A 27,592-nucleotide genomic window follows, 5' to 3' on the forward strand; every position below is an offset into this window, starting at 1 on the left:
TAAATCTTACCAAGGGGGTCCCCTGGTCACTACCAACAGAGAAAATCCTAACGACCGATGCAAGCCCCTGGGGGTGGGGTGCTCATATAGACGGTCAGGTGACACAAGGGAACTGGAACAAAAATCAGGAGCTAACCTCATCAAATATGAAAGAACTGCTAGCGGTAAAACTCGCCCTAATACACTTCCAAAACATCATCCGCTCCCACCACGTAAAAGTCTTTTCGGACAATCAGGTAGTGGTAGCATACCTAAACCACCAAGGGGGCACCAGGTCACAAACACTGATGGAAGAAACCCGGTCTATCTTCTACATTGCAGAACACAATCTGAAGTCCCTAACAGCCCTTTACATAAAGGGTTCAGAAAACCAGACCGCAGACTTCCTCAGCAGAACACGCTTGAGACAGGGGGAGTGGGAGCTGAAACAGTCGGTATTCAACCAAATAGTGAAACGTTGGGGAGAGCCAGAAATAGACCTATTTGCGGACTTTCAGAATCGGAAAGTGAGGAAGTTCTGCTCAATCGACCCCCGGGGAGGGCCAGTAGCTCTGGACGCTCTCACAGTCCCCTGGAACTATCGCCTCTCCTACGCGTTCCCTCCAATATCCCTCATTCCCCTAGTCTTGAGGAAAATTCGGGAGGAGGGAGCAACAGTGATAATCATAGCTCCATTCTGGCCTCGCAGGATATGGTTTTCTTGGCTGAGAAAGATGTCCTTAGACAGTCCGTGGGTTCTACCAGACACGCAAAATCTGTTATCCCAGGGCCCAGTGTGTCACCCCAATGTGAAAAGCCTACATATGACAGCCTGGCTTTTGAAAGGAAGCTATTAAGCAGCAAAGGGTCTTCATCCAACCTGGTGTCCACATTACTACAGAGTAGGAAACCCGTAACCACCAAAATATACGGCAAAGTGTGGAAAAAATTCATGTCTGTATCAGGGGTTGACCCAGGGGGGGAAATCCCAATAGATAAGATTCTCGAATTCCTGCAAAAGGGTTTGGAAAAAGGGCTAGCTACGAGTACTCTAAAAGTTCAGGTAGCAGCCTTGGGAGCACTATATAATTATGATCTAGCCAGAAACCGATGGATCGTGAGATTCATCAAAGCCTCGGGTAGATTAAAACCGGTTCCTTTGCATAATGCCCCTCCATGGGATCTAAACCTTGTTCTAAATGCACTAACCAAATCTCCTTTTGAGCCCTTGGCAGACGCACCCCTAAAGATTCTATCTTTAAAAACAACACTCTTAGTGGCCCTAACCTCAGCCCGTCGCGTTAGTGACATACAAGCATTGTCCGCGGGCCCTCCCTTCACTCAAATTCTTGAGGACAGAGTCATTCTAAAAACGGACCCGGCTTACCTCCCAAAAGTCGCGTCTCAATTTCACAGGACACAAGAGGTCTCCCTGCCCTCATTCTGTCCCAACCCCAAGAATGAGGGAGAAAAAACACTACATACCCTTGATGTTAGGAGGTGCCTACTCCAATACTTGTCAGCCACTAGAGAGTGCAGGAAGGATAGGGCTCTGTTTGTCTGCTTCCAGGGTCCACGGAAGGGACAGAAAGCGTCAAAAGCTACGCTAGCGAGGTGGATAAGAGATGCCATCGCCCTATCCTACTCTTCCAGCGGGACGGCCATCCCGGAGAATATAAAAGCGCACTCGACCAGAGCAGTGGCATCATCCTGGGCGGAAAGAGCGGGCGCTTCAATACAACAGATATGTAGAGCGGCCACTTGGTCTTCCCAGTCTACATTTTTCAGACACTACCGCTTAGACTTGACCTCCTCTGATCTCACCTTTGGTCGAAGGGTTCTAGAGGCAGTGGTCCCTCCCTAAAAAATTACAATCTATGTAAATCTCTCCGTGGTGCCATCATGGGGATAGAGAAAATCGTAGTTACTTACCGATAACGGTATTTCTCTGATCCCATGATGGCACCCGTATATTCCCTCCCTTTTCACACACAGGTGTGCACACTATAATGTATAGTTAGTTACCTTTAGTCACGGTGCCTCTGTTAAGTAAAAAATTGTTAAGTTTAATTTGTGTAAATATCAAATTGCAGCTGAAGTTCTGTATAAGGCTCTGTTAACCAACTGATGTGGGAGAGAGGTACGCCCTTTTTCACCTGTAGGTTTCCTGTCCCTGGGGGCGGACCCCTCTCTCCGTGGTGCCATCATGGGATCAGAGAAATACCGTTATCGGTAAGTAACTACGATTTTCCTCAACATAACATTGTTTGGTGACTTTTTACTCTATATTTCGGAGGCAGAATGGACAATCAGTTGAACACAACGCTCTACTGGTTCATCCTATGAGGTTTTCTATTAGACTGTGAGCTGTCATTGTCTTAGTGAATAATTACGTATTCAACATAACTTGTCATGTTGTGGATAGTTTACGTACAAATGTTAAAATATGTAAAATTCAAGGATTTTTTTATGAAAACTAATTGGTTTTATTTTTAACAGATGACTGCACCAGGCAATCAGAGGGGCAGCTGACATCTTCAGTTTTTAAATCAGATAATCTTGAGATCCCACAGGATACAATTGAAGTGAATGCCATTACTCCAGATATACCATCATCCCTTCACAGCAAAGATCTGTCGTCTGATCTTTTGAAACAGGTCCTGTCTTCTGATTCATTACCGACTACTAAGGAAAATCAAAGTCACAAAATAAGCATTAAAAAAACAAATTGGTCCTGAAGTAAAGAAACCATTTTGACTTTTAGAATATGGAAATCATTTTCCCCTCCAAGAATCATTTCTTAAGCATCAAAAAATTCACACAGCAGAGAATAGATTTTCTTGTTCCAAGTGTGGGAGATGTTTTAACCAGAAGTGGAATCTTGTTATACACCAAAGAACTCACACAGGGGAGAAGCCTTTTTCATGTTCAGAATGTGGGAAATGTTTTCAACAGAAATCAGCTTTGGTTACGCACCAAAGAACTCACATAGGGGAGAAGCCTTTTTCATGTTCAGAATGTGGGAAATGTTTTCAACAGAAATCAGCTTTGGTTACGCACCAAAGAACTCACATAGGGGAGAAGCCTTTTTCATGTTCAGAATGTGGGAAATGTTTTAATCGGAAAGTGTATCTTGATAGCCACCAGAGATTACACACAGGAGAGAAGCCTTTTTCCTGTTCAGAATGTGGGAAATGTTTTAACCACAAATCAGATTTGGTTAAGCACCAGAGAACTCACACAGGTGAGAAGCCTTTTTCATGTTCAGAATGTGGGAAATGTTTTAAAGAGAAATCTGCTTTGGGGCGATCCATGACACCATTCTAAACAACTGCACTCCTCAAGATGCTCAAAACCACATTCAAGAAGTTTATTAACCCTTCAGGTGTTTCACAGGAATATTTGGAATGTTTAAAAAAAAAAAAAAATGAACATTTCACTTTTTCACACAAAATTTACTTCAGATACAATTTGTTTTATTTTACCAAGGGTAACAGCAGAAATTGGACCCCAAAAGTTGTACAATTTGTCCTGAGTACGCTGATACCCCATGTGTGGGGGTAAACTACTGTTGGGCGCATGGCAGAGCTCAGAAGGGAAGGAGCGCCGTTTGGAATGCATACTTTGATGGTATGGTCTGCAGGCGTCACGTTGCGTTTGCAGAGCCCCTCATGAACCTAAACAGTAGAAACCCCCCACAAGTGACCCCATATTGGAAACTAGACCCCCAAAGGAACTTATCTAGATGTGTTGTGAGAACTTCGAACCCCCAAGTTTTTCACTACAGTTTATAATGCAGAGCCATGAAAATAAAAAATCTTTTTTCCCACAAAAATGAATTTTAGCCCCCAAATTTTTATTTTCCTAAGGGTAACTAGAGAAATTGGACCCCAATAGTTGTTGTCCAAGTTGTCCTGAATATGCTGCTACCCCATATATTGGGATAAACCCCTGTTTGGGCCTACAAGAGAGCTCGGAAGGGAAGGAGCATTGTTTTACTTTTTCAACGCAGAATTGGCTGGAATTGAGATCGGATGCCATGTTGCTTTTGGAGAGCCCCTGATGTGTCTAAACAGAGGAAACCTCCCAATTGTAACTCCAACCCTAACCCGAACACACCCCTAACCCTAATCCCAACCCTAACCACACCCCTAACCCCAATACACCCTTAACCCCAACACACTCCTAACCCTAATCCCAACTCTAACCACACCCCTAACTCCCAACACACCCCTAACCCTAATCTCAACCATAATCCTAAGCACACCTAACCCTGACACACCCCTAACCCTAATCCCAACCGTAAATGTAATCCCAACCCTAACTTTAGCCCCAACCCTTACTTTAGCCCTAACCCTAATGGGAAAATTAATACATTTTTTTTATTTTATTATTTTTCCCTAACTATAAGGTGATGATAAAGGGGGGTTTGATTTACTATTTATAGCGGGTTTTTATATTTGGCAGCTGTCACACACTAAAAGACGCTTTTTATTGCAAAAAATAGTTTTTGCGTCACCACATTTTGGAAGCTATAATTTTTCCATATTTTGGTCAACAGTCACGTGAGGTCTTGTTTTTTGCTGAACAAGTTGATGTTTTTATTGGTACCAATTTTCGGGCACGTGACTTTTTTGATTGCTTTTTATTCCGATTTTTGTGAGGCAGCATGAACAAAAACCAGCAATTAATGAATTTCTTTTTTGGAGGGGTGCCTACCGTTCTGCGTTTGGTAAAATTGATAAAGCAGTTTTATTCTTCGGGTCAGTACGATTACAGCGATATCTCATTTATATCTTTTTTTATGTTTTGGCGCTTTTATACAATAAAAACAATTTTATATAAAAAATAATTTTTGCATCACTTTATTCTGAGGGCTATAACTTTTTATTTGTTTCGCTAATGACGCTGTATGGTGGCTCGATTTTTGGCAGGACAAGATGACGTTTTCAGCGGTACTATGTTTATTTATATCTGTCTTTTTGACCGCGTGTTTTTCCACTTTTTGTTCGGCGGTATGATAAAGCATCGTGTTTTGCCACGTGTGGTTTTTTTTTTTTTTATTACGGTGTTCACTGAAGGGGTTAACTAGTGGGACAGTTTTATAGGTCGGGTCGTTACAGAAGTGGCGATACTGGTGTACTTTTATTTATTTTTTATTTACATAAAGAAATGTATTTATTGGAACAATATTTTTTTTTCTTTATTTAGGATTTTTTTTAAAAATATTTCTACAGTGTAATTTTTTTTTTTTAAACTTTTTTTTACTTTGCCCCACGAGGGGACATCACTATATATTATCAGATTGCTGATCTGACACTTTGCTCACAAGCCAACCTCCCTGCAGGACCCGGAAGGACCCCCTCGGCCATCTTGGATCCGGGGTCTGCAGTGAGGATTACAAAGGAGACCCTTGGAACAGCGCGATCACATCGCATTGTTCCGAGGGTCTCAGGGAAGCACGCAGGGAGCCCCATCCCTGCGTGATGCTTCCCTATGCCACCGGAACGCTGTGATCATGTTTAATCGCAGTGTTTCGGGGGTTAAAGTGCCAGGAGCGGTCACAGTGCCGGATGTCAGCTGTGATAATCGGCTGACACTCGGCTGTGATTAACCGTGCTCCCCCTGTGAGCGCGGCTGATCGGGTATGACATACTATCCCGTCCATGGGAATTAAAGGGACTCTGTCACCTGAATTTGGAGGGAACAATCTTCAGCCATAGGGGCGGGGTTTTTGGGTGTTTGATTCACCCTTTCCTTACCCGCTGGCTGCATGCTGGCTGCAATATTGGATTGAAGTTCATTCTGTCCTCTGTAGTACATGCCTGCACAAGGCAATCTTGCCTTACGCAGGCGTGTACTATGGAGGACAGTCCCTTTAAGTCCCAGGTCACATGGACGGGACAGTACGTCCGATGGCAGAAAGGGGTTAAGCAATAAGCCCAAAAATATTCAAAACCAGATAAGGCTCAGCTGCATGTTAAAGAACAGGTACATGTCATCAAATCAAGAAGTTATGAAAAAAAAAAACAAACCTCAGAGCTCTGAAACACACAAACTACTTAGCTGCTGAAGAAATTGCTATGACCGGCACAATAGCAGGGTTTGGAGTTCAGATACATAAGGAAACGATACCTCTTCATAGTGTGCTGCATGATACGGTGCATGTTCATCCATGTTGCTATTGTGCCGGTCTTAGCAATCTCTTCAATCACTATAATTGTGGTATACTGTCCAAACAAACTCTCATTTCAATATCTCTACTCCTATTCCTTTCCCCATCCCACAGGGCTAAATAGGGGTAGGAGGGACAGTCGCCAGTGATCGGGGGTGCCATTGCACAGGTGTAGGGTGCCAACCTCCGCTGGTAGGTAGGAACAGTTCAGTTTAGTGATGGGTACAGGCACCTCCTGGTATCTTTAACCCCTTCACCCCCGGAGCTTTTTCCGTTTTTCCGTTTTCGTTTTTCGCTCCCCTCCTTCCCAGAGCCATAACTTTTTTATTTTTTCGTCAATTTGGCCATGTGAGGGCTTATTTTTTGCGGGACGAGTTGTACTTTTGAACGACATCATTGGTTTTAGCATGACGTGTACTAGAAAACGGGAAAAAAATTTCAAGTGCAGTGAAATTGCAAAAAAAGTGCAATCCCACACTTGTTTTTTGCTTGCCTATTTTGCTAGGTTCACTAAATGCTAAAACTGACCTGCCATTATGATTCTCCAGGTCACTACGAGTTCATAGACACCTAACATGACTAGGTTATTTTTCACCTAAGTGGTGAAAAAAAATTCCAAACTTTGCAAAAAACAAAACAAAACAAAATTGCGCCATTTTCCGATACTCGTAGCGTCTCCATTTTTCGTGATCTGGGGTCGGTTGAGGGCTTATTTTTTGCGTGCCGAGCTGGCGTTTTTAATGATCGCATTTCGGTGTAGATACGTTCTTTTGATCGCCCGTTATTGCATTTTAATGCAATGTCGTGGCGACCAAAAAAACGTAAATCTGGCGTTTCTAAGTTTTTTTTCTCATTACGCCATTTAGCGATCAGGTTAATGTTTTTTTTATTGATAGATCGGGCGATTCTGAATGCGGCGATACCAAATATGTGTAGGTTGGGGGTTTTTTTTATTGATTTATTTTGATTGGGGCGAAAGGGGGGTGATTTAAACTTTTATATTTTTTTTATTTTTTTCACATTTTTAAAAACTTTTTTTTTTTACTTTTGCCATGCTTCTATAGCCTCCATGGGAGGCTAGAAGCAGGCACAGCCCGATCGGCTCTGCTACATAACAGCGATCATCAGATCGCTGTTATGTAGCAGAAATGCAGGTGTGCTGTGAGCGCCGACCACAGGGTGGCTCTCACAGCTACCGGCAATCAGTAACCATAGAGGTCTCAAGGACCTCTATGGTTACAATGGAGGAGCATCGCCGACCCCCGATCATGTGATGTGACGGGGGTCGGCGATGCGCTCATATCCGGCCGCACGGCCGGATGCGGTAGTTAAATGCTGCTGTCTGCGTTTGACAGCGGCATTTAACTAGTTAATAGCGGCGGGTGATCGCGATTTCACCCGCCGCTATTGCGCGCACATGTCAGCTGTAAAAAACAGCTGACATGTCGCGACTTTGATGTGCGCTCACCGCCGGAGCGCACATCAAAGCGGGGGTCCCGACATGTGACGTACTATTCCGTCACATGTCGGGAAGGGGTTAAAATGGTGGTAGTGGTTCTTGTTATCACCTTACTGCGTTAAGACGTAATTAAAGGTAACTTTTTAAGTACAGTTTTTACACGGTGAATTTCTTTGTTCAATTTTTCTGTACTGGAACAATCTTATTCTAGCTGTGATTTCCTCATGGGTTGTGCTCACAGCCCAACACAGTGCAGGAAGATTGGCGTTTGCCACAGAAGACCAGGATTGGCACATTCGCCACTGGTGCCCTGTGCTCTTCACAGATGAAAGCAGGTTCACACTGAGCACATGTGACAGACGTGAAGGAGTGTAGAGCCGCCGTGGAGAGCGATCTGCTGCCTGCAACAACCTTCAGCATGACCGGTTTGGCAGTGGGTCAGTAATGGTGTGGGGTGGCATTCCTTTGGAGGGCCACATAGCCCTCCATGTGCTTGCCAGAGGTAGCCTGACTGTCATTAGGTACCGAGATGAGATCCTCAGACCCCTTGTGAGACCATATGCTGGTGCAGTTGGGCCTGGGTTCGTCCTAATGCAGGACATTGCCAGACCTCATGTGGCTGGAGTGTGTCAGCAGTTCCTGCAAGATGAAGGCATTGAAGCTACGGACTGGCCTGCCCGTTCCCCAGACCTGAATCTGATTGAACACATCTGGGACATCATGTCTTGCACGATCCATCAACGTCACGTTGCACAACAGACTGTTCAGGAGTTGGCGGATGCTTTAGTCCACGTCTGGGAGGAGATCCCTCAGGAGACCATTCGCCGCCTCATCAGAAGTATGCCCAGGCTTGTAGGGAGGTCATACAGGCACATAGAGGCAACACACACACAACTGAACATCATTTCCTTGTCTTGAGGCATTTCCACTGAAGTTGGATCAGCCTGTAATTTGACTTTCCACTTTGATTTTGAGTATCATTCCAAATCCAGACCTCCATGGAATATTCATTTTGATTTACATTGATAATTTTTATGTTTTATTGTTCTCAACACATTCCACTATGTAACGCATAAAAATTTGCAACTGAAATATTTCATTCATTGATATCTAGGATGTGGTATTTTAGTGTTCCCTTTATTTTTTTGAGCCGTGTATATAGGTTTTATTAGTAGATGTAAAGAAAACTAAATACTGTAAAATAATCACTCATGTGTTTCCCTTATTATCTCCAGTAATTGTATTATTACACAGGATTCTATGATGTTACATCGGCTTATCTTCTGAATTAGGTCTCTACAATATCGGATCCTCTCAGCGAAGATCTTCTATATAAGAGAATTTTCCTGATTTACCCATTAAGGATGGATATGGACAGATACAAGATGGTGGAGAGAATATTACACCTCACCCTAGAGATCCTCTTCCGGCTTACTGGAGAGGTGAGAGACTCTGATGACATCACATTACATCATTCTTATCTATGGGAATAACAGATGGGCAGAACTGGAGAGGTGAGGACTCTGGAAATGTCTGTAGTGAGATTTATGAATTTGTCTCTCCATAACCAGGATTACACAGTAGTGAAGAAGACCTCTAGTGAACGCTGTCAGGACCCTGTGTCTGAGGGATTGGGAAGACCCCTAAGCCCAGTCACGGGGACTCCACCTCACCTGATACATGAGGACATCATTGACCAGAAGATCCTAGAACTCACCTACAAGATGATTGAGCTGCTGACTGGACAGGTGACACTGCTGGGAATGCTGGGACATTATACAGTAACACTGTGAAGGTTTCAGGGGATAACGGTATCATTGTGTGTGTCAGGTTCCTATAAGGTGTCAGGATGTCGCCGTCTATTTCTCCATGGAGGAGTGGGAGTATTTAGCAGGACACAAAGATGTATACAAGGACATCATAATGGAGGTTCCCCAGCCCCTCACATCACCAGGTAATAGACAGGACTAAATACATACGGCCTATAATTATCTGTAGGTAAAGAATGAATTCAGTCCCTGTATGTGCTTCCTCCAGTTCTATCCAGTAGGAGGACAACACCAGAGAGATGTCCCAATCCTCTTCTTCCACAGGACTATAAACAAGAAGATCCCAATGTTCCTCAGGATCATCAGGTAGATGGAGAGAAGGTGTCATGAGATCTCCCCTCTGATGTGTAGACGGCTGTGAAGGTCTTGTGCTCGGTCTTGTTTTATTCACCAGTATTATATATTTTATACTTGTGTAATGAGAACGGTGCAGATGGCAGGCAGGGCTGCCACCAGGAATTTCGGTGTCCCATACTGGCAAAACTTTCGGGCCCACTTGGGACTCTGCCCAGGCTACACCACCCCCCCAGCTCCGTCTCCAACTCTCGAACCTTCCACAGTACCACTGCCCACTCATAGAAAAACTCTGCATCTGTATAATGCATCCCATAGTTATATATAGTTGAATAATGCATCCCCTTAGGAATATAATGCACCTCTATAGTACTATAATGCACCCCCATAATAGTATAATGCACCCCCATAGTAGTATAATGCATCTCATAGTATAATGCCCTCCCATAGTGGTATAATGCACTTCATAGTATAATGCACCTCATAGTATAATGCACCCCCATAGTGGTATGATGCACTTCATAGTATAATGCACCCCCATAGTAGTATAATGCACCTCCATAGTAGTATAATGCATTTCATAGTATAATGCCCTCCCATAGTGGTATAATGCACTTCATAGTATAATGCACCTCATAGTATAATGCCCTCCCATAGTGGTATGATGCACTTCATAGTATAATGCACCCCCATAGTAGTATAATGCACCCCCATAGTAGTATAATGCAGCGTCATACTGCAGCTTTACAAAAAAAAAAGTTTATCCTGACCTGGCTGAGGTCCAGCGGTGTCCTCCACCTGATACATCTGAGGTGTGTACCATCATATGTGAGTGTCATTATACGTCGGCAACGTGCCCTCTGACATCAGCTGCCAGCTTATGATCTCCCGCAAAGCAACAGATTTTAACTTGCCGTGCGTCTGACGATGCATGATCAGTTGAGCCTCTGGGGCCCAAAGAGAAGAGGTGACCTGCTGCGGGTCCCCTCTGCTCGCCAGGCCCTATTCGCCAGTAAGGGCTGTAATGCTCTGATGGCGGAACTAATGGCAGGATTAGAGCTGATCATAGATGTGACTATCTTTTCTTTTCATCTGTCTGTGACTTTTACAATATTTGTTTCAGGGTGAAGATCTGACCTATATTAATACTACAGAGACATATATGAGGGGTGATGAGCGGTGTAAAGAGGAGATTCCTACATATGACTACCCAGGTGAGTAGTATCCACTAAATGCAGAGAAGTCACAGATTCTTCTTAGTCACCAGCTATGGCTGCTTTATCGGTTGTATAGCCCGGTTGTATCACCATCGTGTGATCACCATTTTGCCTCTAGACCTCAACATTCTCCTCCATCCAAACTTTGACACATCAGCTCTAAACTGTTATAAAAAAAAGTATTTGAATGTCTAATATTTCTTCTTGAAACTGATGTGACATCTACCATTGGTCCTTATAATAGTTTAGCTTGAAAGAGCCCCATACTCTAATTACCCCAGAGGTTTCACCACTAGTTACTCATTTATTACTGATGAAGACTGTTGAGTTTGATTATTTCAGTAAATGTGTTATTGTCTTTAGTCACAGTTTTTGACTACAGTAGTTACTGCTCAAATCCTCTGACTTAACCACTTCCTGCAGTCCTTTTTTGTTCCTAATCAGGACCCAATTTTTCGAACCTGATGTGTCACTTTGAAGTGATAACTTTGGAATTCTTCAAAAAGGATAATAGGAAACAAATGGACCTTACAAATTATTTTCCAATTTCTCTTGAATGTGACAGTACCCTATATACAATTGTACACTACTATCTGGGCACATAGCAGGGTTAAGAAGCTATTTAGCTATTTGACTGCAGATCTTGCAGAAATAGTTTGCGGATACAATGCATTGGGGGCACTGTTCGTGGTCACCTGGAAGCTCAAAAGATGTCCACCATGAAAGGACTTGGCGCTATCTACTCCATTTTACAGATCCCAGGGATTGCCTTGTTCATCATACTTTAACCCTTCTACTTGGGTCTGATCTTAGCCAGACAGAGACCCCTAGGCTTTGGCCATGGTGTTACCTTATGTTATGTGATGTGAGATGTAGCAAGAATAGTCAGGTAACCGGGTCAGTACCAGGAGAGCAGAGAAAATACAAAATCAGAAGACACAAGAGTAGTCAGTAAGCGAGCCGAGGTCACAACAGGAAACAAATAAACAAGCCTGGAGAGGAGCACAGAGGAATTAACCAGAGGAGAAGGCTGTATCTGACAGCTTCCAGCAATATGCTTCGAGCTTTAGGAGGGTGTGGTGCTTTCCAACTGGCTGGAGCAGGGAGCTGGACAACACACATCCGTACTGCCAGATTGGATGGCACTACAAATCCCAGGTACCCTAATCTTTGTGGCAGGGCAGAGCCTGCGTCGCCCAGAGCTTCTGGTTTTGATGTCTCCTCTTTTTACCAGTGCCTCCTGTAGAAAGAATAAGGTCATGCCTGGTAACAGAACCAGACATCACAGCAGCAGATCCCAGAGGAGATAGGACATACCATATGCAGAAGCCCTAATATGAGAAAATGGCAGAAAACCAGAGCAGTAGAAATCCCCATAAATTGACTTCATTTTGGAAATTATAACCCTCAGGGGATTAATGTATTGTAGTAGTGACTATGTTGACCCCAGAGCCACTTTCCAGAAATTAGCACGCAGTGGATGTTGGAGATTGAAAATTGCAAATATGCCATTTTATTACCCCACACACAGTGCCCAGATTGTGCTCCAGGAGACACACACATTGTAAATTAAGTGGGTTCTTATCACTATAGCAATTTATTATTTATTATCATTATTAATTTTTATAGCGCCATTTATTCCATGGCGCTTTACACGTGCTTTATACATGGATGCTAAATATGGTTTGGGCACACTGCAAGGCTCAGAAGCGAGGGGAAAATTTGACTTTGGGAGAGCGGATATTGCTGGATTGGTGTATTGAAGCCATGGTGCTTTTCAAGAGCCTTTGAGCCACTTGTAATGTAGAAACCTGTTTTTCACTGACAGATTATGGACCTGAGTATGGAATTGGTTTTTTGGGAGATGAGTAGAAGGTTTATTGGTGTAATTTTCCTCAACATAACATTGTTTGGTGACTTTTTACTCTATATTTCGGCGGCAGAATGGACAAACAGTTGAACACCACGCTCTACTGGTTCATCCTATGAGGTTTTCTATTAGACTGTGAGCTGTCATTGTCTTAGTGAATAATTACGTATTCAACATAACTTGTCATGTTGTGGATAGTTTACGTACAAATGTTAAAATATGTAAAATTCAAGGATTTTTTTTATGAAAACTAATTGGTTTTATTTTTAACAGATGACTGCACCAGGCAATCAGAGGGGCTGCTGACATCTTCAGTTTTTAAATCAGATAATCTTGAGATCCCACAGGATACAATTGAAGTGAATGCCATTACTCCAGATATACCATCATCCCTTCACAGCAAAGATCTGTCGTCTGATCTTTTGAAACAGGTCCTGTCTTCTGATTCATTACCGACTACTAAGGAAAATCAAAGTCACAAAATAAGCATTAAAAAACAAATTGGTCCTGAAGTAAAGAAACCATTTTCACTTTTAGAATATGGAAATCATTTTCCCCTCCAAGAATCTTTTCTTAAGCATCAAAAAATTCACACAGCAGAGAATAGATTTTCTTGTTCCAAGTGTGGGAGATGTTTTAACCAGAAGTGGAATCTTGTTATACACCAAAGAACTCACACAGGGGAGAAGCCTTTTTCATGTTCAGAATGTGGGAAATGTTTTAATTGGAAAGTGCATCTTGATAGCCACCAGAGATTACACACAGGAGAGAATCCTTTTTCCTGTTCAGTATGTGGGAAATGTTTTAACCACAAATCAGATTTGGTTAAGCACCAAATAACTCACACAGGGGAGAAGCCTTTTTCATGTTCAGAATGTGGGAAATGTTTTAATCGGAAAGTGAATCTTGATAGCCACCAGAGATTACACACAGGAGTGAAGCCTTTTTCATGTTCAGAATGTGGGAAATGTTTTAATCGGAAAGTGAATCTTGATAGCCACCAGAGATTACACACAGGAGTGAAGCCTTTTTCCTGTTCAGAATGTGGGAAATGTTTTCAACAGAAATCAGCTTTGGTTACACACCAGAGAACTCACACAGGTGAGAAGCCTTTTTCCTGTTCAGAATGTGGGAAATGTTTTCAACAGAAATCAGCTTTGGTTACACACCAGAGAACTCACACAGGTGAGAAGCCTTTTTCCTGTTCAGAATGTGGGAAATGTTTTAATCAGAAAGTGAATCTTGATAGCCACCAGAGATTACACACAGGAGAGAAGCCTTTTTCCTGTTCAGAGTGTGGGAAATGTTTTAACCACAAATCAGATTTGGTTAAGCACCAGAGAACTCACACAGGTGAGAAGCCTTTTTCATGTTCAGAATGTGGGAAATATTTTAATCAGAAATCATCTTTGGTTGCACACAAGAAAACCCACACAGGAGTGAAGCCTTTTTCCTGTTCAGAATGTGGGAAATGTTTTCAACAGAAATCAGCTTTGGTTAAGCACCACAGAACTCACACAGGTGAGAAGCCTTTTTCATGTTCAGAATGTGGGAAATGTTTTCAACAGAAATCTGCTTTGGTTTCGCACCAGAGAACTCACACAGGAGAGAAGCCTTTTTCCTGTTTAGAATGTGGGAAATGTTTTAACTACAAATCAGATTTGGTTTCGCACCTGAGAACTCACACAGGAGAGAAGCCTTTTTCCTGTTTAGAATGTGGGAAATGTTTTAACTACAAATCAGATTTGGTTAAGCACCAGAGAACTCACACAGGTGAGAAGCCTTTTTCATGTTCAGAATGTGGGAAATGTTTTAATCAGAAATCATCTTTAGTTGCACACAAGAAAACCCACACAGGAGAGAAGCCTTTTTCCTGTTCAGAATGTGGGAAATGTTTTAAGTGCAAATCAAATTTGGTTACGCACCAGAGAACTCACTCAGGAGTGAAGCCTTTTTCCTGTTTAGAATGTGGGAAATGTTTTAAACACAAATCAGATTTGGTTAAGCACCAGAGAACTCACACAGGTGAGAAGCCTTTTTCATGTTCAGAATGTGGGAAATGTTTTAATCGGAAATTGAATCTTGATAGCCACCAGAGATTACACACAGGAGTGAAGCCTTTTTCCTGTTCAGAATGTGGGAAATGTTTTCAACAGAAATCAGCTTTGGTTACACACCAGAGAACTCACACAGGTGAGAAGCCTTTTTCCTGTTCAGAATGTGGGAAATGTTTTAAACAGAAATCAGCTTTGGTTAAACACCAGAGAACTCACACAGGTGAGAAGCCTTTTTCCTGTTCAGAATGTGGGAAATGTTTTCAACAGAAATCAGCTTTGGTTAAGCACCACAGAACTCACACAGGTGAGAAGCCTTTTTCATGTTCAGAATGTGGGAAATGTTTTAAAGAGAAATCTGCTTTGGTTTCGCACCAGAGAACTCACACAGGAGTGAAGCCTTTTTCCTGTTTAGAATGTGGGAAATGTTTTAACTACAAATCATATTTGGTTACGCACCAGAGAACTCACTCAGGAGTGAAGCCTTTTTCCTGTTTAGAATGTGGGAAATGTTTTAAACACAAATCAGATTTGGTTAAGCACCAGAGAACTCACACAGGTGAGAAGCCTTTTTCATGTTCAGAATGTGGGAAATGTTTTAACCACAAATCAAATTTGGTTACGCACCAGAGAACTCACTCAGGAGTGAAGCCTTTTTCCTGTTTAGAATGTGGGAAATGTTTTAAACACAAATCAAATTTGGTTAAGCACCAAAGAATTCACACAGGGGAGAAGCCTTTTTCCTGTTCCTAATGTGGGAAATGTTTTACATTGAATTCATCTCTTTAAGCCCTTCATGACCTTGGGATTTTCCGGTTTTCCGTGTTCGTTTTTCGCTCCCCTCCTTCCCAGAGCTATAACTTTTTTATTTTTCCGTCAATATGGCCATGTCAGGGCTTATTTTTTGCGAAACAAGTTGTACTTTTGAACAACATCATTGGTTTTAGCATGTCGTGTACTAGAAAACGGGAAAAAAATTCCAAGTGCGGTGAAATTGTAAAAAAAGTGCAGTCCCACACTTTTTTTTTGTTTGGCTTTTTTGCTAGGTTCATTAAATGCTAAAACTGACCTGCCATTGTGATTCTCCAGGTCATTACGAGTTCATAGACACCTAACATGACTAGGTTATTTTTTATCTATGTGGTGAAAAAAAAATTCCAAACTTTGCTAGAAAAAAGAAAAAAATTGGCCATTTTCCGATACCTGTAGCGTCTCCATTGTTCATGATCTGGGGTCGGGTGAGGGCTAATTTTTTGTGTGCCGAGCTGGCGTTTTTAATGATACCATTTCGGTGCAGATACGTTCTTTTGATCGCCCGTTATTGCATTTTAATGCAATGTCGCGGCGACCAAAAAACTGTAATTCTGGCGTTTTCGAATTTTTTTCTCGCTACCCTGTTTAGCGATCAGCCTAATGCTTTTTTGTATTGATAGATCGGGCGATTCTGAACGTGGCGATACCAAATATGTGTAGGTTTGATTAATTTTTTATTGATTTATTTGAATGGGGCAAAAGGGAGGTGATTTAAACTTTTTTTATATTTTTTTTTATTTTTTTCATTTTTTTTTTACTTTTGCCATGCTTCAATAGCCTCCATAGGAGGCTAGAAGCTGGCACCTCGCGATCGTCTCTGCTACATAGCAGTGATCATCAGATCACTGCTATGCAGCAGAAATGCAGGTGTGCTATGACACAGCTACCGGTGATCAGTAACTATAGAGGTCTCAAGGACCTCTATGGTTACTATTCAGAAGCATCGCTGACCCTCGATCATGTGACGGGGGTCAGCGATGCGCTCATTTCCGGCCGGAAGCGCCGGTTAAATGCCGCTGTCTGCGTTTGACAGTGGCATTTAACTAGTTAATAGCGGCGGGTGAATTGCGATTTCACCCTCCGCTATTGCGGGCACATGTCAGCTGTTCAAAACAGCTGACATGTCCCGGCTTTGATGCGGGCTCACCGCCGGAGCCCTGCATCAAAGCTCGGTATCTGACCTCGGACGTACTGTCCCGTCCGAGGTCAGAAAGAGGTTAATAAACATCAGAGAAGTTGCACAGGGGAGAAGCCTTTTTCATGTTCAGAATGTTGGAAATATTTAACTAAAAATTGTAACTTCTTAAACAGTTGTCTTACTACTAGGACAACACTTGTCATTCCTTATGTTTGGCCTCGTTTAAAACAAAAATACTCATACACAGCTACTTTGACAGCTCCAATTCTGCGGTGTCAGGATTCATGTGAGGTTGTTAGGCTAGGTTCACATTGCATTAGTGCAGTCTTTTCAGCGCATACGCTAACGGACTGCGCTAACGCAAGTGCTGACTTTGGCACAGCGCTAGCGCAGATGGAGCATATGCTAGCTCCATCTGCGCTAGCAGTGACGGACCCGTAAACGCTGCAGCCCGCTTCTCGGGTCCGTCACTCAATGACGGCACATCGCTAGCGCACGCCCATTGTGGACGTGCGCTAGCGATGCATCTACCCATAGGAAGTAATGGCGGCGTTAACGGACTACGTTACACCGCGTTATGCCGCGGTGTAATGTAGTCCGTTTAACGGATCACACTAACGCAGTGTGAACCTAGCCTTACAGTACACAAGCCCTGCGCCCAATCGGTGCCATCTTCACTGTCCCCGCCTTCGGAAGTATTGAACATAAACAGGAAACCAGAGCTGCGACTGCTCTCTACTTCCTCCTTTTGTTTGATTTGAAGTTGGGGACAGTGACATCAGCGCTGATTGGCCGCAGGGCTCACATGACCTGACAAACTCACATGAGCTTCATGAATGCAAGTGCTGACACTGCTGGAGCTGCATCGGCATGGAAGGTTTGAATAATTATTTTTATTTTAACAGGATCAAACATAAGGCTTGAGAAGTGATTGTCCAAGTAGAGAACAACCCTTTTAAACAAAAAAGTCCCACACAGCGAGAAGTCATTATCATACCTAGAGTGTAAAGAATGAATTACTTGAAAATTGTATTTTCTTGACTGTCAAAAATAGCTCTGACATGGAGAAAATATATACAATGGGGAAAATAACTATTGGATAATATACAGATTTTTGCAAGTTTTTCCAGCTACAAGGAATGAAGTCTGTAATTTTTGTTATTTTGTAGGTACACTTCAACTGTAAGAGACAGAATCTAAAAATAAAAGCCAGGAAATAACATTGTATGATTTTTGCATAATTAACCCCTTCCTGACCTGACGCCACGTAGGCGTCATGAAAGTCAGTGCCAATCCGACCTGTGATGCCTATGTGGCGTAATGGAGGGATCGCGTCCCTGCAAATCGGGTGAAAGGGTTAACTCCAATTTCACCCAATCTGCAGGGACAGGGGGGTGGTACTTCAAAATCTAACACAAATTCGCAACGTGGCCACATAGCCTTAGGGTTGGAATTAGAGTTAGGGTTGGAATTAGGGCTAGGGTTGGAAATAGGGTTAAGATGAGGCTTGTAGTTAGGGTGATGGTTAGGCTTAGGGGTGTGTTGGGGTTAGGGTTGCGGTTAGGGTTGGGATTAGGGTTGGGGGTGTGTTTGGGTTAGGGTTGTGATTAGGGTTATGGCTAGAGTTGGGATTAGGGTTAGGGGTGTGTTGGAGTTAGAATTGAGGGGTTTCCACTGTTTAGGCACATCAGGGGTCTCCAAACGCAACATGGCGCCACCATTGATTCCAGCCAATCTTGCGTTCAAAAAGTCAAATGGTACTTCCTCCCTTCCGAGCCCCGACGTGTGCCCAAACAGTGGTTTACCCCCACATATGGGGTATCAGCGTACTCAAGACAAACTGGGCAACAAATATTGGGGTCCAATTTCTGCTGTTACCCTTGTGAAAATAAAAAATTGCTTGCTAAAACATAATTTTTAGGAAAGAAAAATGATTTTTTATTTTCACAGCTCTGCATTGTAAACTTCTGTGAAGCACTTGGGGGTTCAAAGTGCTCACCACATACCTAGATAAGTTCCTTGGGGATCTAGTTTCCAAAATGGGGTCACTTGTGGGGGGGTTTCTACTGTTTAGGCACATCAAGGGCTCTGCAAACACAACTTGACGCCCGCAGACCATTCCATCAAAGTCTGCATTTCAAAACGTCACTACTTCCCTTCCGAGCCCCGACGTGTGCCCAAACAGTGGTTTACCCCCACATATCGGGTACCATCATACTCAGGACAAACTGGGCAACAACTATTGTGGTCCAATTTCTCCTGCTAATCTTGTGAAAATAAAAAATTGCAGGCTAAAAATTTTTGAGGAAAGAAAAATGATTTTTTATTTTCACGGCTCTGCGTTATAAACTTCTGTGAAGCACTTGGGGGTTTAAAGTGGTCACTGCACTTCTAGATTAGTTCCATGGGAGGTTTAGTTTCCAAAATGGGGTCACATGTGGGGGAGCTCCAAAGTTTAGGCACACAGGGGCTCTCGAAACGCGACATGGTGTTCGCTAACGATTGGAGCTAATTTTTCATTCAAAAAGTCAAATGGTGCTCCTTCCCATCCAAGCCCTACCGTGTGCCCAAACAGTGGTTTGTGACCACATATGAGGTATCACTGTACTCAGGAGAAATTGCCCAACACATTTTAAGATCCATTTTTTCCTGTTGCCCATGTGAAAATGAAAAAAATTGAGGCTAAAAGAAATTTTTTGTGAAAAAAAAGTACTTTTTCATTTTTACAGATCAATTTGTGAAGCACCTGCGGGTTCAAAGTGCTCACTATGCATCTAGATAAGCTCCTTGGGGGTCTAGTTTCCAAAATGGGGTCATTTGTGGGGGAGCTCGAATGTTTAGGCACACAGGGGCTCTCCAAACGCGACATGGTGTCCGCTAAAGATTGGAGCCAATTTTTCATTGAAAAAGTCAAATGGAGCTCCTTCCCTTCTGAGCCCTGTCGTGTGCCCAAACAGTGGTTCCCCCCCACGTATGGGGTATCGGCGTACTCGGGACAAATTGTACAATAACGTTTGGAGTCCAGTTTCTCTATTTACCCTTGGGAAAATAAAAAAATTGTTGCTAAAATATTATTTTTGTGACTAAAAAGTTAAATGTTCATTTTTTCCTTCCATGTTGCTTCTGCTGCTGTGAAGCACCTGAACTGTCAATAAACTTCTTGAATGTGGTTTTGAGCACCTTGAGGGGTGCAGTTTTTAGAATGGTGTCACTTTTGGGTATTTTCAGCCATATAGACCTCTCAAACTGACTTCAAATGTGAGGAGGTCCCTAAAAAAATGGTTTTGTAAATTTCGTTGTACAAATGAGAAATCGCTGGTCAAATTTTAACCCTTATAACTTCCTAGCAAAAAACAATTTTGTTTCCAAAATTGTGCTGATGTAAAGTAGACATGTGAGTAATGTTGTTTATTGACTATTTTGTGTCACATAACTCTCATTTAACAGAATAAAAATTCAAAATTTGAAAATTGTGAAATTTTCAAAATTTTTGCCAAATTTCAATTTTTTTCACAAACGCAAAAATTATCAACCTAAATTTACCACTAACATGAAGCCCAATATGTCATGAAAAAAAAATCTCAGAACCGCTAGGATCCGTTGAAGCGTTCCTGAGTTATTACCTCATAAAGGGACACTGGTCAGAATTGCAAAAAACTGCCTGGTCATTAAGGTCAAAATAGGCTGGGTCATGAAGGGGTTAAATTGCATTTTATTGCAAGAAATACCGTATTTTTCGGACTATAAGACGCACCGGACCATAAGACTCACCTAGGTTTTAAAGGAGGAAATTAGGGAAATAAAAACTGAAAACTGAAGCAAAAAATGTGGTAAATTTTGTGCTTAATATCTCCTATCCTGGTATATGGTCCCCTCATCCACATCCTGATATACATTGTCACGATAATCTGAATATGCCATGTTTGAGTCTGCCTAGCTTTACAAGACACACGCTGCGGGTTATGCTGACCCCCCCTCTTTTCTCTGCTGGTTGCCTGTGTGTGTGAAGAATTTTTATTGCCCCCGGCAAATAGCAGTTTCTGCGAAGGCTGCTTGTTATGATCCCAGTGGTAGAGGATCTCTGATATTCCGGCAAGATAGCAAAAACATAAATACTGCTCTAGGGAGGTGGAAACTGGGCTAACCGCATACCTGATCCTAACACAAACAACTAGAAGCAGCCGGTTAACGTGCCTACGTTGGTTCTAGACGTCTCGAGCCAGCCGGAGAACTGACTACCCCTAGAGGGAAAATAAGACCTCACTTGCCTCCAGAGAAATTGAACCCCAAAGATAAAGAAAGCCCCCAACAAATAATAACGGTGAGGCAAGAGGAAAACACAAACGTAGAGATGAACTAGATTCAGCAAAGTGAGGCCCACTAGTCTAGATAGGCAGAAAATAGATAGTGGACTATGCGGTCAGCAGAAAACCCTACAAAAACATCCACGCTGAACATTCAAGAACCCCCACACCGACTGACGGTGCGGAGGGAGAATATCAGCCCCCTAGAGCTTCCAGCGAGCCAGAAAATCCAATATTAAGCAAGCTGGACAAAAACACAGAAAAATGCAAACGATCCAAATTATTCAAAACGGACTTAGCTTTTCTTGCATGAGACAGACTGAAAGGAATCCGGAGGAGACCATATAGGTCTGGATACAACGATGCCAGGCAAGAGACTGAGTCCAGAGGAGACTTAAATAGGGAACACCCGCTGCTTAACGACACAGCTGGAGCTCAGGCCTGCAACAAGACATGCCTAACACAATACCGTTAGTGACCACCAGAGGGAGCCCAGAAACACAGTTCACAACAGCTGCTCACTCCTCCCTCCTCCCATCTAGTACTAGTTGGAACTGGTGTAAGACATGAGTTTCTTTGTTCTATTAAAGTTACATATCGCGGCACCGATTTGGGCTGGAACTATACAAATTACATAGTCCGGATGTCCATCGGTAGACCTATCGGCCACTTAAAGCGCAAGCAGCTAGGCGCAATGAGTGCAAAGTGCGGATTTCTCCTTAAGCAGTTCATGTAATGGCTCCTTATTTACACTTAACAGAACGCCCCTGAAGTGGGAAACATCATGAGCATCGTGTCATACTTACATAGTTACATAGTTATTAAGGTTGAAGGAAGACTGTAAGTCCATCTAGTTCAACCCATAGCCTAACCTAACATGCCCTAACATGTTGATCCAGAGGAAGGCAAAAAAAACCCATGTGGCAAAGAGTAACTCCACCATGGGGAAAAAAAATTCCTTCCCGACTCCACATACAGCAATCAGACTAGTTCCCTGGATCAACGCCTTATCAAGGAATCTAGTGTATATACCCTGTAACATTATACTTTTCCAGAAAGGTATCCAGTCCCCTCTTAAATTTAATTAATGAATCACTCATTACAACATCATACGGCAGAGAGTTCCATAGTCTCACTGCTCTTACAGTAAAGAATCCGCGTCTGTTATTATGCTTAAACCTTCTTTCCTCCAGACGTAGAGGATGCCCCCTTGTCCCTGTCTCAGGTCTATGATTAAACAGATCATCAGAAAGGTCTTTGTACTGTCCCCTCATATATTTATACATTAAAATAAGATCACCCCTTAGTCTTCGTTTTTCCAAACTAAATAGCCCCAAGTGTAATAACCTATCTTGGTATTGCAGACCCCCCAGTCCTCTAATAACCTTGGTCGCTCTTCTCTGCACCCGCTCCAGTTCAGCTATGTCTTTCTTATACACCGGAGACCAGAACTGTGCATAGTATTCTAAGTGTGGTCGCACTAGTGACTTGTATAGAGGTAAAATTATGTTCTCCTCATGAGCATCTATGCCTCTTTTAATACATCCCATTATTTTATTTGCCTTTGTAGCAGCTGCCTGACACTGGCCACTGAATATGAGTTTGTCATCCACCCATATACCCAGGTCTTTTTCACTGACGGATTTGCCCAGAGTTTTAGAATTAAGCACATAGTTATACATCTTATTACTTCTACCCAAGTGCATGACCTTACATTTATCCCCATTAAAGCTCATTTGCCATTTATCAGCCCAAGCTTCTAGTTTACATAAATCATCCTGTAATATAAAATTGTCCTCCCCTGTATTGATTACCCTGCAGAGTTTAGTGTCATCTGCAAATATTGAAATTCTACTTTGAATGCCCCCTACAAGGTCATTAATAAATATGTTAAAAAGAAGAGGGCCCAATACTGACCCCTGTGGTACCCCACTGCTAACCGCAACCCAGTCCGAGTGTGCTCCATTTATAACCACCCTTTGTCTCCTATCCCTGAGCCAGCTCTCAACCCACTTACACATATTTTCCCCTATCCCCATTACTCTCATTTTATGTAACAACCTTTTGTGTGGCACCGTATCAAAAGCTTTTGAAAAGTCCATATACACTACGTCCACTGGGTTCCCTTGGTCCAGTCCGGAACTTACCTCTTCATAGAAGCTGATCAAATTAGTCTGACATGAACGGTCCCTAATAAACCCGTGCTGATACTGGGTCATAAGGTTATTCCTCTTCAGATACTCCAGTATAGTATCTCTTAGAATGCCCTCCAGGATTTTACCCACAGTAGAGGTTAAGCTTACTGGCCTATAATTACCGAGTTCAGTTTTTGCCCCTTTTTTGAATATTGGCACCACATTTGCTATACGCCAGTCCTGTGGTACAGACCCTGTTATTATGGAGTCTTTAAAGATTAAAAATAATGGTCTATCAATGACTGTACTTAGTTCCTGCAGTACTCGGGGGTGTATCCCATCCGGGCCCGGAGATTTGTCAATTTTAGTTATTTTTAGACGCCGCTGTACTTCCTGCTGGGTTAAGCAGGTGACATTTAATGGGGAATTTTTATCACTAGTCATTTTGTCTGCCATGGGATTTTCTTTTGTAAATACTGATGAAAAAAAGTCATTTAGCATATTGGCTTTTTCCTCATCCACCATTTCCCCCAGATTATTTTTAAGGGGGCGAACACTGTCATTTTTTAGTTTCTTACTATTTATATAGTTAAAGAATATTTTGGGATTATTTTTACTCTCTCTGGCAATGAGTCTCTCTGTCTCAATCTTTGCTGCCTTGATTTGCTTTTTCCAGAATTTATTTAATTTTCTGTATTTATTTAATGCCTCCTCACTACCTACTTCCTTTATTTCTCTAAATGCTTTCTTTTTGTCCCTTATTGCGCCCCTTACAGCTCTATTTAGCCATATTGGTTTCCTCCTATTTCTAGTATGTTTATTCCCATACGGTATATACTGTGCACAGGTCCTATCCAGGATGCTAATAAACGTCTCCCATTTTCTTTGTGTATTTTTGTGTCTCAGGATATCGTCCCAGTTAATTGCACCAAGATCCTCTCTCATCCGTTGGAAATTTGCCCTCCTGAAGTTTAGTGTCCTTGTCACCCCCCTACTACCCATCTTATTAAAGGTTACATGAAAACTTATTATTTTGTGATTACTATTCCCCAAGTGACCCCCAACCCTTATATTTGATATGCGGTCTGGCCTGTTGGTTAATATTAGGTCTAGCAGTGCCCCCCTCCTTGTTGGGTCCTGAACCAGTTGTGAAAGGTAATTGTCTCTCATAGTTGTCAAAAACCGATTACCTTTGCTGGAACTGCAGGTTTCTGTTCCCCAATCTATTTCAGGGTAGTTGAAGTCCCCCATAATAATGACTTCTCCTTGAGTCGCAGCTTCATCTATTTGCTTTACGAGGATATTCTCCATTGCTTCCATTATTTTTGGAGATTTATAACAAATCCCTATCAGTAATTTATTATTTTTTCCCCCTCCCCTTATCTCCACCCACAGGGACTCTACATTTTCATTAAATTCACCTATATTATCACGCAGGATGGGTTTTAAGTAAGATTTTACATATAGACACACCCCTCCCCCTCGCTTATCTGTACGGTCATTTCTGAACAGGCTATAGCCCTGCAAGTTAACAGCCCAGTCATGGCTCTCATCCAGCCACGTCTCAGATATCCCCACCATGTCATAATTATGCTCCAACAACATTAGTTCTAATTCATCCATTTTGTTGGCGAGGCTTCTGGCATTAGTATACATGCACTTGATGTTACTCTCTGTACCGCTATTCTTTCTTAAATTACTAACTGTTCTAACCCCACCCCCCATGCCACCGCCACCCCCAACTTCCTTATTTGTGCCCAGGTCTCTATCTGCACTATCTTCCCCTCCTATAAAATGAATACCCTCCCCCCCAATCCCTAGTTTAAACACTCCTCCAACCTTCTAGCCATTTTCTCCCCCAGCACAGCTGCCCCTTCCCCATTGAGGTGCAGCCCGTCCCTAGCGTAGAGCCTGTAGCCAACTGAGAAGTCGGCCCAGTTCTGCAGGAACAGCAAATTATGTATAAAATTATGTATAAAAAATAGTTTTCATATTGTAAGAAAAGGGGAGGTTTCAGCCCCTAAGTATGTCACCACAGGGGGGAGTGCCTGGGCTTTAGGCAGGGAATATCTGTGTAAAGCAGGATTCTGGCAGTGTCTTTTGCTGGGGATTCAGCTACAACAGGCTGTGCAATCTGACGTGAGAATAAGTGGGGAAGGTCCCCTCCCCCTGCCAGTATATGGCATACCATTGAATGATATGAAAGAATTATATGTCGTTAATCACTTTTTATTTGTAATTGTGATATACACATGATTTGTCTTCTTTATAATATCTTTTTAATATTTTTGTAAATACTGCCTATCTTTTATGGAGTAAAATATATAATTTTACTAGCTTGTCTCTTCATGCTCTATACGACTGTGTCCTCTGAGGTGAATAACGCTACTGATTTAGGTTGGCTCCAGACCCGTTAACCTTTGGTGAAAATCGGAGCTAGTTGCAGCGACCTTGTTCTGTGCAATTGGGCGTCTTTGCAGTGACCAGCGGCATTGATAATTATTGTTCCAGCCTGAGTGGGAGTAGTTATATCGTCCTCGCTGCAGTGTGCCCAATAGCCAGTACATAGCAGGCAGCCTTTCTGGCGACTAATTACCCTGGGTGCAGTACCTGATCTGACCTGAAGATAAAGGGGGCGCCCGAGAGCTGCAAGTTCCAAACCGGAACTGGGAAGTGGGATGTAGCTAAATCCCCTTCGGAAGGAACCAGGGGAAATCAAACAACCCCCTTGTTATCAAGGTATCCGGGATGCCTGACATATTGTTGGGATCCGTGACATATTGTTGGCAGCACGGTGGGAACCGTGACACACATGGTCCCCTCATCCCTACTCTGGTATGCATGGCCCTCTCGTCCCTATCTTGGTATGCATGGATCTCTCATCCCTATCCTGGCAGGAATGATCATCCTCATTTCTATCCTGGTATGCAGGGCCCCAATCTCATCCTAGTATGCATGGCCTAATCCCTATCCTGGTATTCGGGGTTCTATCTTGTCCTAGTATTCATGGCCCCAATTCCTATCCTGTTATGCAGAGCCCCCATCTCGTCCTATTATGTATGGCCCCACCCCTATTCTGGTATGCAGGGCCCCCATCTCATCCTAGTATGCATGTCCCCAACCTTATTCTGGTATGCATGGTCCCAGTCTATCCTTAATGCAGCAGCCAGGGTTGTCCATCTAGCTAATCGGTATTCAGGCGTGTCCACTCCGCCAGTCATTACACTGGCTGCCCATACATTATAGAATCCAACTCAAAGTACTTGTTCTGACCCACAAAAGCTCTCCACAGTGCAGCACCCCCTTACATCTCCTCCCTCATTTTGGTCTATCGGCCTAACCAACCACTGAGCTCTGCAAACGACTTTCGACTAACCTCTGCACTGATCCGTACCTCCCATTCCTGCGCCAATACTCTGGAATGCTAGATATTAGGACGTTCTGCAATTTGCATAGTTTTAGACGCTCCCTCAAAACACATTTGTTCAGAGCGGCCTATCACGTTCACTAATCAGTCATTTTATGTGTGTGTGTGGGTAGCCCATTCACTACTTCCATCTATCCCCCACCCCCTGAAGATGTTTGGACCATCCTTGTAAATACATCATTGTAAGTACACACCTGTACTTTGTATCTCCCCCACCTCATTGTAGATTGTAAGCTCTCATGAGTAGGGTCGTCTTATTTTGCTTTAATTATTGTATTGTTAACATTGTTACTTATGACTGTTGTGTTTGAAACTGTTAAACTGTAAAGCGTTGCGGAATATGTTGAAGCTATATAAATAAATATTATTATTATTATGATTGGCCCCACCCCCATCCTGGTATGAATGGCCCCATCATAAAACATAAAAAAATAAATTATTTCACTTACATTCCCTGCGCCCCCTCGCTGCATCTTGTTCCGGTGCCAGCAGCTGCTTTATGCTTGTAAGCAGCGCATGTCAGGGAGCTCATAAGCAGAGCACAGCTGCCAGAATACTCACTGCTTTGCACGCCGAGACTGTGTGCGCAGAGAGCAGTGAGTATTTATTGCTCTTCAGTAGTGCAGTGTCAGCCAGAGCCTTCCTGCTTAAGATAAATGAATATTCACTTCTCTGGGCGTGGAGAGAGATGAGTATACATTTCTCTTAAGTAGTGGCACACGTGGCTGCCCGGCAGCAGCTGGAAGCCGGCGGCTGACACTGTGAACGCTACTGAAGACCAATGAATACTCACTTCCCACCACACACATAGTCCCGGTGTGCAGAGCAATGAGTATTACGGCAACTGCCCTTTAGCTTGCAAGCTGCGCTGCTTACAAGCATAAAGCACCTGCTGGCA

At 42.9% G+C, this 27,592-nt stretch overlaps 1 protein-coding gene across 1 annotated transcript in view; it reads left to right on the plus strand.

Moving 5' to 3' along the window:
• The window catches only part of LOC143766574 (uncharacterized), a 61,025-nt gene extending 45,188 nt beyond the window's left edge, over nucleotides 1-15,837 (plus strand). The window contains exons 7-13 of the mRNA XM_077254349.1: nucleotides 2,479-2,636; nucleotides 8,906-9,055; nucleotides 9,185-9,361; nucleotides 9,444-9,567; nucleotides 9,651-9,748; nucleotides 10,860-10,950; nucleotides 13,097-15,837. Coding sequence (XP_077110464.1) covers nucleotides 2,479-2,636; nucleotides 8,906-9,055; nucleotides 9,185-9,361; nucleotides 9,444-9,567; nucleotides 9,651-9,748; nucleotides 10,860-10,950; nucleotides 13,097-15,630 — 3,332 coding nt within the window. The 3' untranslated portion in view covers nucleotides 15,631-15,837. The remainder of the gene's footprint in view (nucleotides 1-2,478; nucleotides 2,637-8,905; nucleotides 9,056-9,184; nucleotides 9,362-9,443; nucleotides 9,568-9,650; nucleotides 9,749-10,859; nucleotides 10,951-13,096) is intronic.
• The last annotated feature ends 11,755 nt before the right edge of the window (nucleotides 15,838-27,592 follow it).

The sequence above is a fragment of the Ranitomeya variabilis genome, chromosome 4, assembly GCF_051348905.1.
Source record: "Ranitomeya variabilis isolate aRanVar5 chromosome 4, aRanVar5.hap1, whole genome shotgun sequence".
NCBI classification, from domain to species: Eukaryota; Metazoa; Chordata; class Amphibia; order Anura; family Dendrobatidae; genus Ranitomeya; species Ranitomeya variabilis.